The 16,484-nt window shown below is 46.0% G+C and overlaps 1 protein-coding gene across 3 annotated transcripts; it reads left to right on the top strand.

Moving 5' to 3' along the window:
- Window positions 1-5,328: 5,328 nt before the first annotated feature.
- On the top strand, window positions 5,329-15,560 carry LOC129385071 (malate dehydrogenase, cytoplasmic-like). 3 transcript variants are annotated; one of them, XM_055071006.2, is made up of 5 exons: window positions 5,330-6,005; window positions 7,987-8,040; window positions 9,209-9,262; window positions 13,248-13,786; window positions 14,801-15,560. In XM_055071006.2, the coding sequence occupies exons 1-5, from the start codon at window positions 5,469-5,471 to the stop codon at window positions 15,381-15,383; spliced, it is 1,767 nt and encodes a 588-aa protein (XP_054926981.1). In that variant the 5' UTR covers window positions 5,330-5,468; the 3' UTR covers window positions 15,384-15,560. The 3 variants fall into 3 exon arrangements, with proteins under 3 accessions (XP_072144389.1, XP_054926982.1, XP_054926981.1); XM_072288288.1 differs by lacking the exon at window positions 7,987-8,040 and having other exon boundaries at window positions 5,329-6,005; XM_055071007.2 differs by lacking the exon at window positions 9,209-9,262 and having other exon boundaries at window positions 5,329-6,005.
- Window positions 15,561-16,484: the final 924 nt, after the last annotated feature.

The following is a 16,484-nucleotide window of genomic DNA, read 5'->3' as shown; positions in this document are numbered from 1 at the left end:
AAAAAATTAAATTCTTGAATTTTACGTGTCAAAACCACGATATGATCACGAGACACACCGCAGCGGGGGACTCCGGTTTCATTTTGACCACCTGGAGTTCTTTAACGTGCGCCCAATGCACGATACACAGGAGTACTTGCATTTCGCTCCCATTGAAATGCGCCTGCGCCGCAGCCAGGATTTGATCCCGCGCCTTCGGGCTTAGCAGCGCAAGGCCAATGCCATTATTACGTCAGCACGGCTGGTGGCGGCGCTTATGACGCTCGCGTTCCTACATGACTGGCAAGCCGCCCAAGGTGCTGTTCCTTCTGCCAAGCAGTAGTTACCTCGCGTTCTGCTTCGAGCCATGTCGCACCCGCATATAATTACAACACCGTCCGAGGAGTTCAAGCTCAGTACTGTACCCCGCTATCACTGGCCAACAGCTTCGACCTTCGCGCGAAACTGCCGACTATTCTCCCTTACCTACAACGTCTTGCCGATGAAGCCCTTCTGTTTGTTTAACAGGTGCACTATTTGTCATGGATTAACGCCTGAAAACCAAAATTAGCAGCTCTTCTCAACTCATGCTAACTTAGCTGCCTCACCTGGGGTCTTTTTCTCGGTGGACGAGAACGCTGTACTCTCAACGTATATGTCTTCTCGTGCTATGCAATTATGCGAAAATTTCAGGTGCCTATATGAACCCTTCTTCCTTCATTTTGTTTGTTTGTTTGTTTGTTTGTTTGTTTGTTTGTTTGTTTGTTTGTTTGTTTGTTTGTTTGTTTGTTTGTTTGTTTGTTTGTTCGTTTGTTTTTCGTTCGTTTGTTCAAAGCTAGGGCTCAAAAATAATACTAATTTCTAGGAATACAAATTCAATCAGAACTGGCAACTCGAGCTTGCTAAATTAGATATTGCCTGATATGAATATAAAGCCTGTAATATCCACACAGTAAGCAAATAAACGTGTTAATTAGAAAAGAAAAACAACGTGGAACATTTAGGAAAACAATTTTCTTTCTCTCTAACAGTAGATTGCAGAGGACATCACTAACCTCCCTCCGACTAAAACTCATTTCGGTAGCACCGAAGGAAAGGACCACCGGGAGAGTCAAATTCAAGCGAAACTTACATAATGGTCCTTGTAATAAATTTTTTCCACTAGATATTAAAACGGCGCTAAAAAATAAGTGTCTCAGAGATTCACCCTCACAACAGAAATGACAGTGAGCGCATATAGCAAAACCAGACCTGCGAAGGGGAAAGTTTAGTAGGGACACTCGACAAGGTATTCTCGAAAGCAAACCTTTCTAGTGGAGCGTCATCTATTGTTCCAAGAAAAATTTAGACGAGAGCATTCAGAGGCGGACAATGAAGATTGTATCTGTAGCGGCAAACTTCGTCTTTATTTCTACGACGCACGACTGTACTCGTGAACAGGGCAGCGCTCGCGTGTATCTATGTGCAAAGGCAGCGCCGCATTCATTCAGTTAACGATGGAATTTCTTCGTAAAGCCAATCATCTGAAATTTCTCAAGAAAGCAGTAAGAAAGTGTGCACGAATGGCGCCCATCACTGGCAGCCAAATAACTGCAGGTACCCTCCCCTAAAATCCTCGGGATTTTCGCGTCCGATAGGAGGCTAATGGGCAACGAAGGAAGCGTGCAGCGTTCATGCAATGTTCCGGAAATTAAGATGATGCTTTTCGGGCAAGCGCTAAGAACAGTTCTGGTAGAAGAGGGAACGAGAAAAACTCGGCAACTGAGGCACCTGCCACCAACGCATATGTGGCACACCAATTTCTGTATCACTGGTTAAAATGAGCAGTGGGGATGTTTCTTCCGCCGAAATATGATGGCCGTTTGCACATAATTTTCTAAATTCATTTATCGCACGTTAAATATCCGCATGCACTGCATAAGAGGGGCACGGAGGGACACGGCACACGTCTTTACTTGTTCATAGGAACGTTCAGTAGCAGGACAAATCAAAACAAGCCAGGTTACAGTGTAAGTTGTCGTAACGTTGTTACAGGACGTAACTACTAGTTGCACTTTAACAATCGTAATAAGATATAAGCATAACCGGAGCAACACAAAGGCATTCAACTGTGCGCTAAATGATTGGCTATTGTTTCGCGAGTCCATTTTTTTAGAGTGCATTATGGGCCCTAAACTGCTCGAGAAGGAAATTCTACAGTGACACTGTTTAGGGCCAAAGACGATTTTCTTTTTCCTGGCCACTGTCTTCGTTTTCTTTTTCTACCTTTGATTCTTGACGAGTTTGTGACAACCGGCAAGACCTTTCGAGGAAGGCAGTGGTGAAACACGATTATATATGGGTAAATAACATGAGTGAAAAAGGCATACAGCGTACATAATGTGGTAGGATTCGGCTGTTTTCTATATTTTACGGTGGTCCATGCGTGATTTGCCTATGTCACTCGTGTCACTGATTTGCGTGGAAGTCCAACACTGCGTTGGTCTGGTTTTCCCAACGGGCACAACCAGCACTTGCTTCAGCCTCGACGCATAAATTTGCATCTTCTTAGTTTCTTTCAAGCATTTTTTTTATTTGTCATGCTAGCACTGTCAGTAAATATGAAGATCAAGAAAACACCCTATCAATTTTGATCTTGGTGTGCTCTGGTTGTCTTTGTCTCTTTCCTACAGGATCCTATTTCCGCTATTTAGCTAAACAGAGAATCATTAGGCCACCGATACACGTAATCACATTTTCCATTCCCGTATTCACGAATACAATCGCTCGCAACAAAGCACCGCAACCAATCTAGTTACATAACGTGGTCATGTCGAAGAAACTGAGATCTAAAGCGATAGGGTTTTTGCAAGAGCTGTCCATTTTCTACAACGAGGAAGAATCAAACTTGTCACGGAACACGAATGTGGGCTCTATGGCCAAAAAAGCGCAGCCATTCTTGCAAAACAGTCTGTAATCCTGTATTCGCTGCGTATCTGTCATTGCTGGTTACAGGATAAACATATACCGCAAAGCACTCCTTAATTTAACGCAGAAATCAAGTTTTGCGTCGTACATAAGGCGCGTTCTACCACACAATGGGCTTTTAACGGCAATCACCCACATTTCGCACATCAACCATCGCACGATGCGCCATAAATCAGCAATGTACGCCGATTGCAATCCAGTCTTGGCCGTTATGAACGTCGCGACATCATCGTTGGAAGAACAACAGGTAAGCCTCCTCCACAAATTTCCACTTGTGGGAGGATGCCAAACGGCCTTCCGCAGTAGAATGCCATAGAAATGCTATAGCGCCTAGCGCGCACAGCCACCAGTACACAAATCCTGGAGGGATTTATGGTCTTCACGAAGCTGTTCAAACTGCCGATCACCTCTGGCCCCGGAGTGTCGACAGCCGGGGCTGCCGGCGGTCCAGTACGGCGACGATGGCAAATATTTGTCGAGCTGCGAGGATCGGCCGTGCCGCGCGTGGTAAGCATCGCGCCTGCTGTGTAAACTCAGGGAGGGGGGTGCGAGGTGGGGGTCGTTCGTGTTGCTCACAGCATCGAGTGCTCCGGGGCACCATTTCGTCGCAGTCTCCATTACTCCTCGCTTTGTGTGCAGCTCTCTCGGAAGATGCCAAATATTCCGGTTACTTATTTGTTGCCACAAGGAAAACTAAAGCACAGCGAATTCTTCGCGGTGCTTCTTACGATCGTTCGTTTCTTATTGGAAAACGACCTGGCGAAACACTGCTTAAGAACACTATTGGTTATACATTCGAACTTCGCGCTGTAACTAATATGTTGTCCCGCCCTGTACTTTGCGCTCGTTGGGTGCGCTTCCTCGACTGTTTCAAGTCAGTCGTTAGTTGCCGTGGTACACAACGATCGCAAATCTTATTGTAACGCAGAAGGTGCTCAATGATGTGGTTCACTGAACCAATAAAAAGGGCGAGTGTTGTTGCCATCTCGTGTGGCTTGATCCTGCGATTGCCCCGAATCAACTCGTCTACCTGATGTTGATAATCCTCATCAGAGGCTGTTGCGGGCCGTCCACTTCGGTGCTGATTCTGGAGATTTGATGCACCTGGATTTTCGTCTTTCATTATCCTTGCCCACTTCTTTACAGTGCTGAAGTCAACACAGGCATTCCCCAACACGGGCATTCCCAACACAGGCAACACAGTCAGACGGCGATGAACGTTGATGGACGCACAACCTACCGCACCCAAAAATTCAATTACAGCCCGCCGTTTCAACCGGACTTTACCCTTAAATGCCATGAATCGCTCGATTGCTCTGGAACAAGAAAAGGCAGAAAGGTGAAGCAAGTGACATTCTATAGCTTAAACATCAGTGCATTAAAGATAAAGAGTTCAAAATGTTTGCAGTACTATTGGCAAAGTAGTGGGCTTGGAGGCATTGCTTTCTGTATCGCCCTCGTAGATTTCTCCGTGCTCTGGGAAGAGAAAAAAAAATCGAAGAGGAACAAGATGGGTGAGGCGACAAGTGAGGGGAGCAAAGTGCATAGCGGCAAGGTGTAATCACATCCTGGACATGCCAGACCTGGTTCAATAAAACAGTACTCTGACAACAGTTGGCCGTCGAGACGGAGAAATGCATCGGTCAACCTCTGTCGATTTTGCACGTTTTAAGGACAGTCACATACACATGGTGTATATAGTCACGCACATGTCGAAACTCACAGCTAGCACACTCAGCGCGACGCATTATCTGCACGTGAGCAAGGACGCGTAAACGCCACTCCAAACGTAAGCCTCTGCAGAAAGCTGGTACTTCACCGATGAATCTTTGGTGCTAGCCTAAACAATATCTTGGGGTCCAGTCTGTGCCTTCTGTGGCAATATTTCGCGTGGTCCAATTGGTATTACATTGCTTTTCGTATGACAGCTCTCTAACACACTCTAGCGCAAGAGAAGGGCCACCGTGTTTTATATCAATGAAATACCGATCACTGTGGCCCGAATGGGAACGATCCTGCCGGCGGTGATGCGAAGGCTCTCGATGACTCAGAGCCACTGCTAACGATTTCTTTTTCAATGGTGGATGTCGCCCACCTACATACCTACCTGCCGCCATGCCTTCTCTTAGGTCTTAGACGTGGCAGAAAACTACACTTGAGAACGATGATGATGATGATTTTTATATAGCACATACCCCCCACAGGGGACTGGCCAAGAAGCGGGCTGTACAAATAAAGTAAAATAAGGTTATATGAGGAAATAAATGCATATAAGTGTTAACTGTAGAAATATAAAGGGAAAAAGAAGGAAGTGCAGACCACGTCCTCTTGTTTTTATTTATTAAAAGGAACAAGAGAACAATAAACCAATGGCACAGCCTCGAGCCCTTTCCCTTGAGGCAGAGAAGAAACAAAAGAACTACAGCTGAAGCCCTCCGCTGCATTGGGGCCCCTGTGGGGCCGCCGCTCCGACGTGGACCGCTTGACGCGAAGCAACGTAGAATCAGCGCCCAGCCGGAGCGATGTCAACGCTCATTTCTAAGCCGAGTCGCTCTACCGAGGGCGTCTCGCGTAGGTCCGCCGAGAATGTCTCGCGGCGCGCCCCGAAGGCCACGGGAAAAAGACCTACGGCAGCGGCGGCCCCGCGAAGCCAGGAGCAACTCATACCGGACGAGTGGGACACGAAGAAGAAGCACGGAGCCCATGTTGCCGGAAAATCGACGACAGAGAATGCTGCCACGGCGACGGCGGTGCCGGGAGTATCGGCCGACGCCGCCTCCGCGCATGGCGTTGCCGACGAGGAGGCGGCATCGGGTGCGAGGCCAGCCGAGGAGCTCAGCGCTAGCCAGGAGGAATATACGACGTCCGAGCACAAGCGTCGGTCGTCCGCGTCCGCGTCGAGTAACGTGGAGCAGCAAAGAGACGCTGCTTATCAGAAGCTCCATAAGCATGCCAGGGAAAGACCGGACGAGCTGAACAGCGAGGAAGAACCCTTCGTCAAGCCGGGCACGATGAGGCCCAAGCCACCACCGCCACCACAGCAAGTCGCCAAGGGAACGGTAAGCAGCCAATTCCGAAGGAATGCTCTAGAGTGACTGTATCCGTGAACGCTTTCTGCGTTCACGTGGATACAGTGAATGCAGCGAGGCATTCCCGAAAGCAGGACTTCGGTTGGTTACGTTCCGCGATAGTTGCGATTAATTATCGGCCCTACTCGAACAATTGATATTATTTACGATCATTACGGAGGTTGTCACATGCTTGAGAAAGCCGCCGCTTGTGAAAGAGACATGGACGGTGCACAGGTGCCCGCTTGCCACATATTCGGCCATGGGCATCTTATGTTTATTACAAAGTGTACAAGGTCGCATAAGGGTTCGATATGTTGCAACAACTGCCATTGATGCTTTGTTGCGGATTAGAAAATAAATGCAAGGGTTTATGCTTCAGAACGCATAAAAGTAATTGTCCATTGCAAATTCAAAGAAGTGCTTCAGTGTCAGTTCACTCGTCGTCCTATAATGTGCTTAATGTCGCGTTTGAAATGGCATGATGTCTCTAGTAATCTAGACATACGCGACCGTTACACATATTTTGCAATGACGCAAGATTACCTGGGTACTGTCCCATATTCTAGCATGAAACTGTGGCTACAATATATCAGTGATATTGCTGACGATGAGAAGTCATATTTAAGTATAACTACAGTAGACAAACGTAATTGGGCTAGATGATGCTAGCTGCTATGCTGCACAATCTACGCTATATGCTGCGCAACAGTTTCTGACCCCTCAAGACACGGACACACAAGAGATCCAAAAAGAGCGCCCAACTTCTGTTCGTACTCTTTTACAGATGCAGTTCTCGTCATGAAATGTTCTGCTGTAAATATATCGCAAGTGTCATCTGTTAGTGCAAACGGATCCATACCTTCTTCATGTCTTACACACGGCACACTTAATGAAAAATAGTGGCAATTACTTTTCTCACTGCGCCAAAGGCATGGAGTAAAGAAAGAAGCTAGGAGGGAGCGTCACGTAATAGAACTGAAGGCTTATAATAGCGGTCTAGCAAGCGATCTTATTACGGTATGTTTTAGTGTCTCAAACCACCGCGTTCTGGGGAAGCTCTTCAAGAGACCAAAACACATGTATCAGGAACGTGCGGCTGCCGCACTCCCGTGTTGCAACGAAAATAAATGTGAATGCATAGACGACCAAAGCTAAACAAGCTTACCGCGAGATAATGGGCACAAAGTGGCTGGCAAAGCAACCGAACAAGCTCGCATCCATATCTGAACCTACTGAAAGCCAAACATTCGTGATCGAGTCTGTCGAATATCCCCGTAAGCTTTTTGGGGGCACGGGAGAGAACGTAGCGCTTCCATGCGAAAGCTGGCTGTGTGACGTCATGCACCCTTCTAGCTCTTTGCTTCCTTCATGCTCAAAATGCGCCCCAACCACTTTAACTGTTCTTCTTTTTTTTTCCATACACGATGCTTGTCAGTGACGCAATTTCAGTGTGGCTATGCGATCTGCCATAACTCTTTCGGGGAATCCTAGGTGTGCTTGGACCAGCACCAGAAATGCTGCAAGTAAGGTGTTCCACGAAGGAGTCATGGCTTTCAGGAATTGCGAGTGCCGTCAAATTTAAGCACCCAAAAAGTCACATCGCGTTAAGTCATCTATAGAGCACGTCTACGGAGTGTTCATGCATTCTCACCTAAATTTGCTTCTTGCTTCGCGCCGCTCTCCTGTACGCCGACTGTGTGCCTGCTTCTCGTCTACTGTTGCGACAACAGAGAGGCTACCGAATGCGGCTGCGCTGTCGCCTGAGCAGTAAACATGTTCGCACATTTCACGCGGTTGCGAATGATCACACTCCACAACCATGCACCTTCTGTAAGATTAACTTTATTATATTACATTTTGACTTTCCATAGCAATTTCTCACTTTATTAGGCTCACGTTTCGGCTTTTTGTTACGCTTCTCCATGTGCCTGTCGAAATTCAACTAATTCCTTTTTATATTGTTTTTAAGCCGACATCTTCGCGGACAAAGGTGGCGGAAGCAGCACAGCCCCGAGGGAAAGAGGTAATTTAAATCATTAAGTTACGTAAGACTTCCCATTTTCGTTGAGTAAATGAAATAGTTGCGATTCTGCTAGTACTCAGACCTTTTAAACCTCAATGGTTTTCAAGTCCGCTAAGAAAAATGGCGTCAAAAAGTATGGACACTCTGCAGCTCATTATAGTCACACTATAGGTCCAAGATATCTCAGCAGACGCGTTGTCCACAGCTTTTTTAGAGTGCGTTGAAATTACAACGTACTGCGACAAGTGAACTTTAGCTCTGAGAGCGCTAGTCAAAAGTTGCTTAGCGCATGTTAAGGCACGTAAAAAACGCTAGAAGACTAGACAGAGCTATTTGCGCAGAGGAACGAAATGTCTACACCATCGTTCTTCACAAAGTTCTTTTATTCCTACAGATATAAGAAAGCATGGAATTGAGGAGGCATGTGTAAAAAAATCGATTTACATAGAACGTATTCCCGTTGGCGGAGTTCCAGCGCCCATAACTTATGGCAGCAATCGGCTCGATTATGAAACAAACGCCGATGCGATGGCGAATGGCACTTTCGTAAGAGATTTTGAGTGAATGCTAGCGTAAAAATGTATCCTTTGGTCATGGTTGTATTGTGTAAGTAAACCACTGATGTTTTATCTACTGCATGCTGTAAAAAGTCGAAAACACCATATAATGGCTTGCAAACATTTCCGAAACAACGGCGTTGTTCTGCTTACATTTAAAGTGATTCAGTAAAACAGAATCTAACACGAAAAAAAAAGAAAATATAGTGAATCAGAGAGGACATAAATGAATCATTAATGAAGACACCAAGTACTGCCTTGTCATGTTAGATAGCATTACACTTGATTTTAAGGGGTATACGAGAACCACGTTTCTGCCTGGAGCAAGAGCAAATGCGCTGTGCTTCAAACACATGTGACATGTGTTGGATGCTCAAGACGTTGTTTTATTAGAAAAAATAGTGCTGACCTTTTAACAAGGCTGACCTTACACTGCAATACTGTGAGAGCTTTTTCCTTTTTCTTGAAAGTGTTCTTTTTCTTGAAAGGCATGCTTGTGTAGTACAAGAACAGTACAATAAATATAGTATTAGATAAAAATTTAGTGCACGATTTAGATGTATTTGTTCTATGATGAAGGAAAATTAATAAAATATGTGTTAATCTTCAAGCCAGCGGCTCCAAGGGCCAACTTTGAAGAGGAAGTGCTGCGCACTGTAAAACAGGTGAACTGTTTTGCCATGTTATCAAACGCCGAATTTTCTGCATGTAAGATGCTTTATGTTTGCTTTATCGCCACTATACGGAAATACCCGATTTCTCCACTGAATGTTATGTGCTATGAATAACAAGGCCGCCACACAAGGACTATAGCATAAAACACACTTTACTTTACCATTGCATTTGAGAATTCCTAAAGAGTGTTCTGGTTCTCGTAGCTATATCACAGCACAATTTTTTTTCGTGATAAAGAAATTAACATCACATAACCTTATTATCTTATCAAAGAAATAAATATGATAACAGCTGATGGAACGAGTACTGCAATGGATAGAAAGCTCCCAATCTTCCTTGCACCTGGACGTTTGTGGAAAAAAATGGGGAGTGATTTATTTATTTTTATTGCATTGTCAACTAATTTATTATGTGAGTAAAGGGTCTCTCCTTCCAACAATCTTAAGCAGGACCTCAGTCAAAGTGACTAGCTTAATGGTAGAAAATAATTTAGGGGCGTGAAATCACCAGCTTCTCGGAGCCGGCAACTTAGCGAAGATGAGCTAAAAGGGCATGTACATATTCAATTACTTCATCCGTCAGAACTAATACATTAGCCGAAACGTTTCTTGCACTCAAGTGGCACAAAGCAACTCTTTCCCCTGCTATACGTCATTTAATTCAGAATTTGCCCCATGTTTCACTGGACTAGTGGGTAACGATGCTTTAGCCACAGTATATTTCACTTCTCATGTGTATTCTAACAGAAATTTGTGGTCCTAAGGAATAGTATTAGTGTTAAATTACTTGATATCGTGATCGATTTCGAAGACAAGCACGCGAAATTTTATACTGCATTCATTGGCTTGTTTGTCTGTCTCTTTGTTTGCTTGCTTGCTTGTTTGTTTGTTTGATTGACTGAGTGATTGATTTATTGATTGATTGCTTCCTTGTTTACTTGTTTGTTTGTTTGATTGACTGAGTGATTGATTTATTGATTGATTGCTTCCTTGTTTACTTGTTTGTTTGTTTGATTGACTGAGTGATTGATTTATTGATTGATTGCTTCCTTGTTTACTTGTTCGTTCGCTCGCTCGCTCGCTCGCTCGCTCGCTCGTTCGTTCGTTCGTTCGTTCGTTCGTTCGTTCGTTCGTTCGTTCGTTCGTTCGTTCGTTCGTTCGTTCGCTCGCTCGCTCGCTCGCTCGCTCGCTCGCTCGCTCGCTCGCTCGCTCGCTCGTTCGTTCGTTCGTTCGTTCGTTCGTTCGTTCGTTCGTTCGTTCGTTCGTTCGTTCGTTCGTTCGTTCGTTCGTTCGTTCGTTCGTTCGTTCGTTCGTTCGTTCGTTCGTTCGTTCGTTCGTTCGTTCGTTCGTTCGTTCGTTCGTTCGTTCGTTCGTTCGTTCGTTCGTTCGTTCGTTCGTTCGTTCGTTCGTTCGTTCGTTCGTTCGTTCGTTCGTTCGTTCGTTCGTTCGTTCGTTCGTTCGTTCGTTCGTTCGTTCGTTCGTTCGTTCGTTCGTTCGTTCGTTCGTTCGTTCGTTCGTTCGTTCGTTCGTTCGTTCGTTCGTTCGTTCGTTCGTTCGTTCGTTCGTTCGTTCGTTCGTTCGTTCGTTCGTTCGTTCGTTCGTTCGTTCGTTCGTTCGTTCGTTCGTTCGTTCGTTCGTTCGTTCGTTCGTTCGTTCGTTCGTTCGTTCGTTCGTTCGTTCGTTCGTTCGTTCGTTCGTTCGTTCGTTCGTTCGTTCGTTCGTTCGTTCGTTCGTTCGTTCGTTCGTTCGTTCGTTCGTTCGTTCGTTCGTTCGTTCGTTCGTTCGTTCGTTCGTTCGTTCGTTCGTTCGTTCGTTCGTTCGTTCGTTCGTTCGTTCGTTCGTTCGTTCGTTCGTTCGTTCGTTCGTTCGTTCGTTCGTTCGTTCGTTCGTTCGTTCGTTCGTTCGTTCGTTCGTTCGTTCGTTCGTTCGTTCGTTCGTTCGTTCGTTCGTTCGTTCGTTCGTTCGTTCGTTCGTTCGTTCGTTCGTTCGTTCGTTCGTTCGTTCGTTCGTTCGTTCGTTCGTTCGTTCGTTCGTTCGTTCGTTCGTTCGTTCGTTCGTTCGTTCGTTCGTTCGTTCGTTCGTTCGTTCGTTCGTTCGTTCGTTCGTTCGTTCGTTCGTTCGTTCGTTCGTTCGTTCGTTCGTTCGTTCGTTCGTTCGTTCGTTCGTTCGTTCGTTCGTTCGTTCGTTCGTTCGTTCGTTCGTTCGTTCGTTCGTTCGTTCGTTCGTTCGTTCGTTCGTTCGTTCGTTCGTTCGTTCGTTCGTTCGTTCGTTCGTTCGTTCGTTCGTTCGTTCGTTCGTTCGTTCGTTCGTTCGTTCGTTCGTTCGTTCGTTCGTTCGTTCGTTCGTTCGTTCGTTCGTTCGTTCGTTCGTTCGTTCGTTCGTTCGTTCGTTCGTTCGTTCGTTCGTTCGTTCGTTCGTTCGTTCGTTCGTTCGTTCGTTCGTTCGTTCGTTCGTTCGTTCGTTCGTTCGTTCGTTCGTTCGTTCGTTCGTTCGTTCGTTCGTTCGTTCGTTCGTTCGTTCGTTCGTTCGTTCGTTCGTTCGTTCGTTCGTTCGTTCGTTCGTTCGTTCGTTCGTTCGTTCGTTCGTTCGTTCGTTCGTTCGTTCGTTCGTTCGTTCGTTCGTTCGTTCGTTCGTTCGTTCGTTCGTTCGTTCGTTCGTTCGTTCGTTCGTTCGTTCGTTCGTTCGTTCGTTCGTTCGTTCGTTCGTTCGTTCGTTCGTTCGTTCGTTCGTTCGTTCGTTCGTTCGTTCGTTCGTTCGTTCGTTCGTTCGTTCGTTCGTTCGTTCGTTCGTTCGTTCGTTCGTTCGTTCGTTCGTTCGTTCGTTCGTTCGTTCGTTCGTTCGTTCGTTCGTTCGTTCGTTCGTTCGTTCGTTCGTTCGTTCGTTCGTTCGTTCGTTCGTTCGTTCGTTCGTTCGTTCGTTCGTTCGTTCGTTCGTTCGTTCGTTCGTTCGTTCGTTCGTTCGTTCGTTCGTTCGTTCGTTCGTTCGTTCGTTCGTTCGTTCGTTCGTTCGTTCGTTCGTTCGTTCGTTCGTTCGTTCGTTCGTTCGTTCGTTCGTTCGTTCGTTCGTTCGTTCGTTCGTTCGTTCGTTCGTTCGTTCGTTCGTTCGTTCGTTCGTTCGTTCGTTCGTTCGTTCGTTCGTTCGTTCGTTCGTTCGTTCGTTCGTTCGTTCGTTCGTTCGTTCGTTCGTTCGTTCGTTCGTTCGTTCGTTCGTTCGTTCGTTCGTTCGTTCGTTCGTTCGTTCGTTCGTTCGTTCGTTCGTTCGTTCGTTCGTTCGTTCGTTCGTTCGTTCGTTCGTTCGTTCGTTCGTTCGTTCGTTCGTTCGTTCGTTCGTTCGTTCGTTCGTTCGTTCGTTCGTTCGTTCGTTCGTTCGTTCGTTCGTTCGTTCGTTCGTTCGTTCGTTCGTTCGTTCGTTCGTTCGTTCGTTCGTTCGTTCGTTCGTTCGTTCGTTCGTTCGTTCGTTCGTTCGTTCGTTCGTTCGTTCGTTCGTTCGTTCGTTCGTTCGTTCGTTCGTTCGTTCGTTCGTTCGTTCGTTCGTTCGTTCGTTCGCTCGCTCGCTCGCTCGCTCGCTCGCTCGCTCGCTCGCTCGCTCGTCCGTTCGTCCGTTCGTCCGTTCGTCCGTTCGTCCGTCCGTTCGTCCGTCCGTTCGTTCGTTCGTTCGTTTTTGTTTGTTCGTTTTTGTTTGTTCGTTTTTGTTTGTTTGTTTGTTTGTTTGTTTGTTTGTTTGTTTGTTCGTTTTTGTTTGTTTGTTTGTTTGTTTGTTTGTTTGTTTGTTTGTTTGTTTGTTTGTTTGTTTGTTTGTTTGTTTGTTTGTTTGTTTGTTTGTTTGTTTGTTTGTTTGTTCGTTCGTTTGTTTGTTTGTTTGTTTGTTTGTTTGTTTGTTTGTTTGTTTCCACTACTGAAATCTGGGCAAACTGGCAAACGTTGGTCGCTTGTTACTGTCAAATGATCAGCTACTGCTCTTGCTGGTGAACCAACAGGTGGAAAAGAAACCCTCGGGCCATTCGACGCCCATGAGCAAAACGTTTCCAGCCATGAGCGAGCAAGAATTTCTGAGCCGAGTTGGGTCCCATATCGTGGTGAGGCAGCAGGAGCCGGTCGTCCCCAAGGACCCCATCCGAGTCCTAGTGACGGCAGTGACGACCGAGCTATCGTACCGCATGCTTATTCCGATGGTGCGTGGCGACGTATTCGGTGGGGACCAGCCGATTGTGCTGCACCTGTATGATGAGAGCGAGAATATATCAGACCTGCACGGCATCGCCATGGAAATCGAGGACTGCTCGTTCGCACTGCTCAAGCAGGTAGTGTTCACCGGAGAAGACGAGGTGGCCTTCCTGAACGTCGACGTGGCCTTCCTGAATGACTCGGTGCCCGTGGATGGGGATCGAGCGTTATTCGAGAAGTGTGTGCAGACGTACGCCGGTCACGGCAAGGCACTCTCGGCGCACGCGAAGAAGACGGTGAAGGTGATCATCGCTGGTCACCCTATTCACACCAACACCTACGTCTGTACCCGGTGAGGCATCTTGACTCTCTTAACTGTTAGCCGGTTCTCTTGAATCTGTAACTATAGTTGTAAATAGCATAGCTACTTATGAAGTCGGCATGTGTTCTACATTAAATGCAACTGCCGTATTCGCATTCAGGTTCCATGCCTTGCTGATGTCAGAAATTCGCTATTCCCGCCATCAATAACGTTTTCAAACAAATTCATACATTATGCTGGAGAAAAGCGGATGCATAGAGGCGAAGCACACGCAAACTATAACGGATCTGAACATTATTCTTGCGAAGTACTTGTGAGTGGACGTTGCTGCTAAAGATGATTATTTATGTATGTATTTATTTATTTATTTATTTATTTATTTATTTACCCTCAGGGCTTTGGGGCGTTACAGAGGGGGTGGGTACATGGTTGAACAAGAACAGAATCTAAACGTGCTGATTAAATCACGAAAAAACTGAAAAACAAAGCACACACATGCAGAAAGCACATCGCGCAGGGTTTAAAAAAAACATTCGAAGTACAAAGATAAGCTAGCGTGTGAGGACTAGAAAACGATTACACAAATGGCGCACAGTTATAAGAGTTCATAGTATTAGTCTTAAATTACTTGATATCGTGATCGATTTCGAAGACGAGCACACGAAATTTTATACTGCATTCATTAGCTTGTTTGTCTGTCTCTTTGTTTGCTTGCTTGCTTGTTTGTTCTTTCACTTATTTTAATTCACGGCTTACAGATGTGTAACGTACTATAGTTATGGGTATTGCAGAAAATCCTACTCTCGACAAGGTACATTTATAAGAAGAATGTTATGCGTTTTCTGTCGGCAATCTCAATTTACACCTAAGACCCGCAAGTTGTTTTTATCTTAGCGTTTTCTAATTGTATAGCCGCAACTATAGCAACCTGGCATCCTAAACGTGATAGCGGGGATTACTTGTACCATAAGAAAGTCAAGCATGGCACATCGTCAGAAGTTGTGGGAACCAGACTTCCTTGTTATTTATCTCACTATTTTTCAGGTATGCAAAAAACATTCCTTACGAAAACTTCACGGGTCTGGCTAGGCTCAACCACAACCGTGCTGTCACACTCTTGTCTCAGAGACTGGGCGTCATTCCTAACAAGATCGTCAACATGATCGTCTGGGGTCACCGTGGTGACATGCTCTTGCCAGACTACAGTCGAAGCGTTGTCATCAAGAAGGCGAAACGATATAAGATATCGGACCTAGTGAGCCGCGACTACCTGGACGAAGGACTGCCAGAGGATGTCAAGATTCGCGAGGACCTCGTACAGAAACTCACCAAGCATCCTGGCATCCTGTCTCGGGCCAAAGCTGCCTGCGACCAAATGCGGGACTGGTGGATTGGTCTGCCAGCGGGTCAGTTCGTTACCATGGCAGTGCTCAGCGACGGTCTCTACGGCGTCCCACCCGACCTTGTATTCTCGTACCCGGTGTTCATCGATAACTCTCGCTCGTGGAAAGTGGTACAGGGAATCTCTGTCAATGAAAATCTACGGAACTGCATCACCGAGTCGGCCAAGGACCTCGAGCGGGAACGAGACGAGGCTATGGAGATCTGCACAGAGCTCGCTCTGTGAACAGAGGAGGCAGGCCTTTTCTGTGGCGAAGCCAACAAAACACAAGGCCAAGGACGTCTGACAATCCTGGAAACGCAATAACTGCTTTTTGCTAGCTCTGTGCCGGGAATTGGCTTATTCGAGAACCATCAGCTTCACGTTAATACCGGTACAAATACATTATAACGAGCCGTACAATCCTCCCATATTCTGTTTTTTACATTGTACAAATGAAGCGTGCTGAGCAAGTAAACAGGGCGTCTGGTGTGAGGTATTTCGCGATACTCGGCTGAAGTGACAGGCATCTGCAATTACTATCGGTAGTTTAGAACAACATTCCAATTACTCATCACGCCAGGATTTGTCCGATGCACGACAGATTCGTTGTACATTGTACTACCTTATATGCATTTAAGTGACAACTGCGCACGAGAAAACATGGTGCTGGGACCTTATTATCTCTGTATGCACTTGTGTCGGGAGGAGTGATGCAACGGGAGGAATGATTCTCAACGAAACGTGCTGCACGGCCCAATATATGCACTTCCCTGATAAATTATACCTCATGCACTTCACACATACTTGCTATAGCCACCGTTCTTATGCTTGGCTGTTCGCTCTCACCGCGAGCATGTGCATAAAGTATTGATGGCTTAGCCTGTCTTACTTATTCAGCTATTAGATATTCTTACCTATTAATGTCTTACGTATTCGCGTTATACATGCCTTGTCTTTAAGCCTATCAAAAGTGCACTTCGCATGAGCGCTGAGCAGAAACTTTGTTATGAGCGTATTTAGGACCGATGCTACGTCTTGGCGTGCGTCCAGTGGAGGTAGCGCTAGTCAGATGCATCACTTGACTTCTCTCTCCCAATTGCCATGGGTAATTACTTGTATTGATGGTAAAAAAAGCGCTGTAATTAGGTTTTGATAATTTGCGAATTTCCGCTAGTCATTAAATGGGAGTGTTAGACCTTGGCACTTTCACAAATTTGTTCCTTTCGTAACACATTTTTAACACAAGAAGGAACTGTGTACGGGAGAGGTTACTTACGTGCACTAACTATTCGTAGCAGTTGGAATTTCCCTTTTCACCTAGCATAGGGCACGTGCCATCAACTT

The sequence above is a fragment of the Dermacentor andersoni genome, chromosome 5 (assembly GCF_023375885.2).
Source record: "Dermacentor andersoni chromosome 5, qqDerAnde1_hic_scaffold, whole genome shotgun sequence".
In the NCBI taxonomy this organism is placed as follows: Eukaryota; Metazoa; Arthropoda; class Arachnida; order Ixodida; family Ixodidae; genus Dermacentor; species Dermacentor andersoni.
This window is presented reverse-complemented; position numbering and strand designations above follow the sequence as displayed.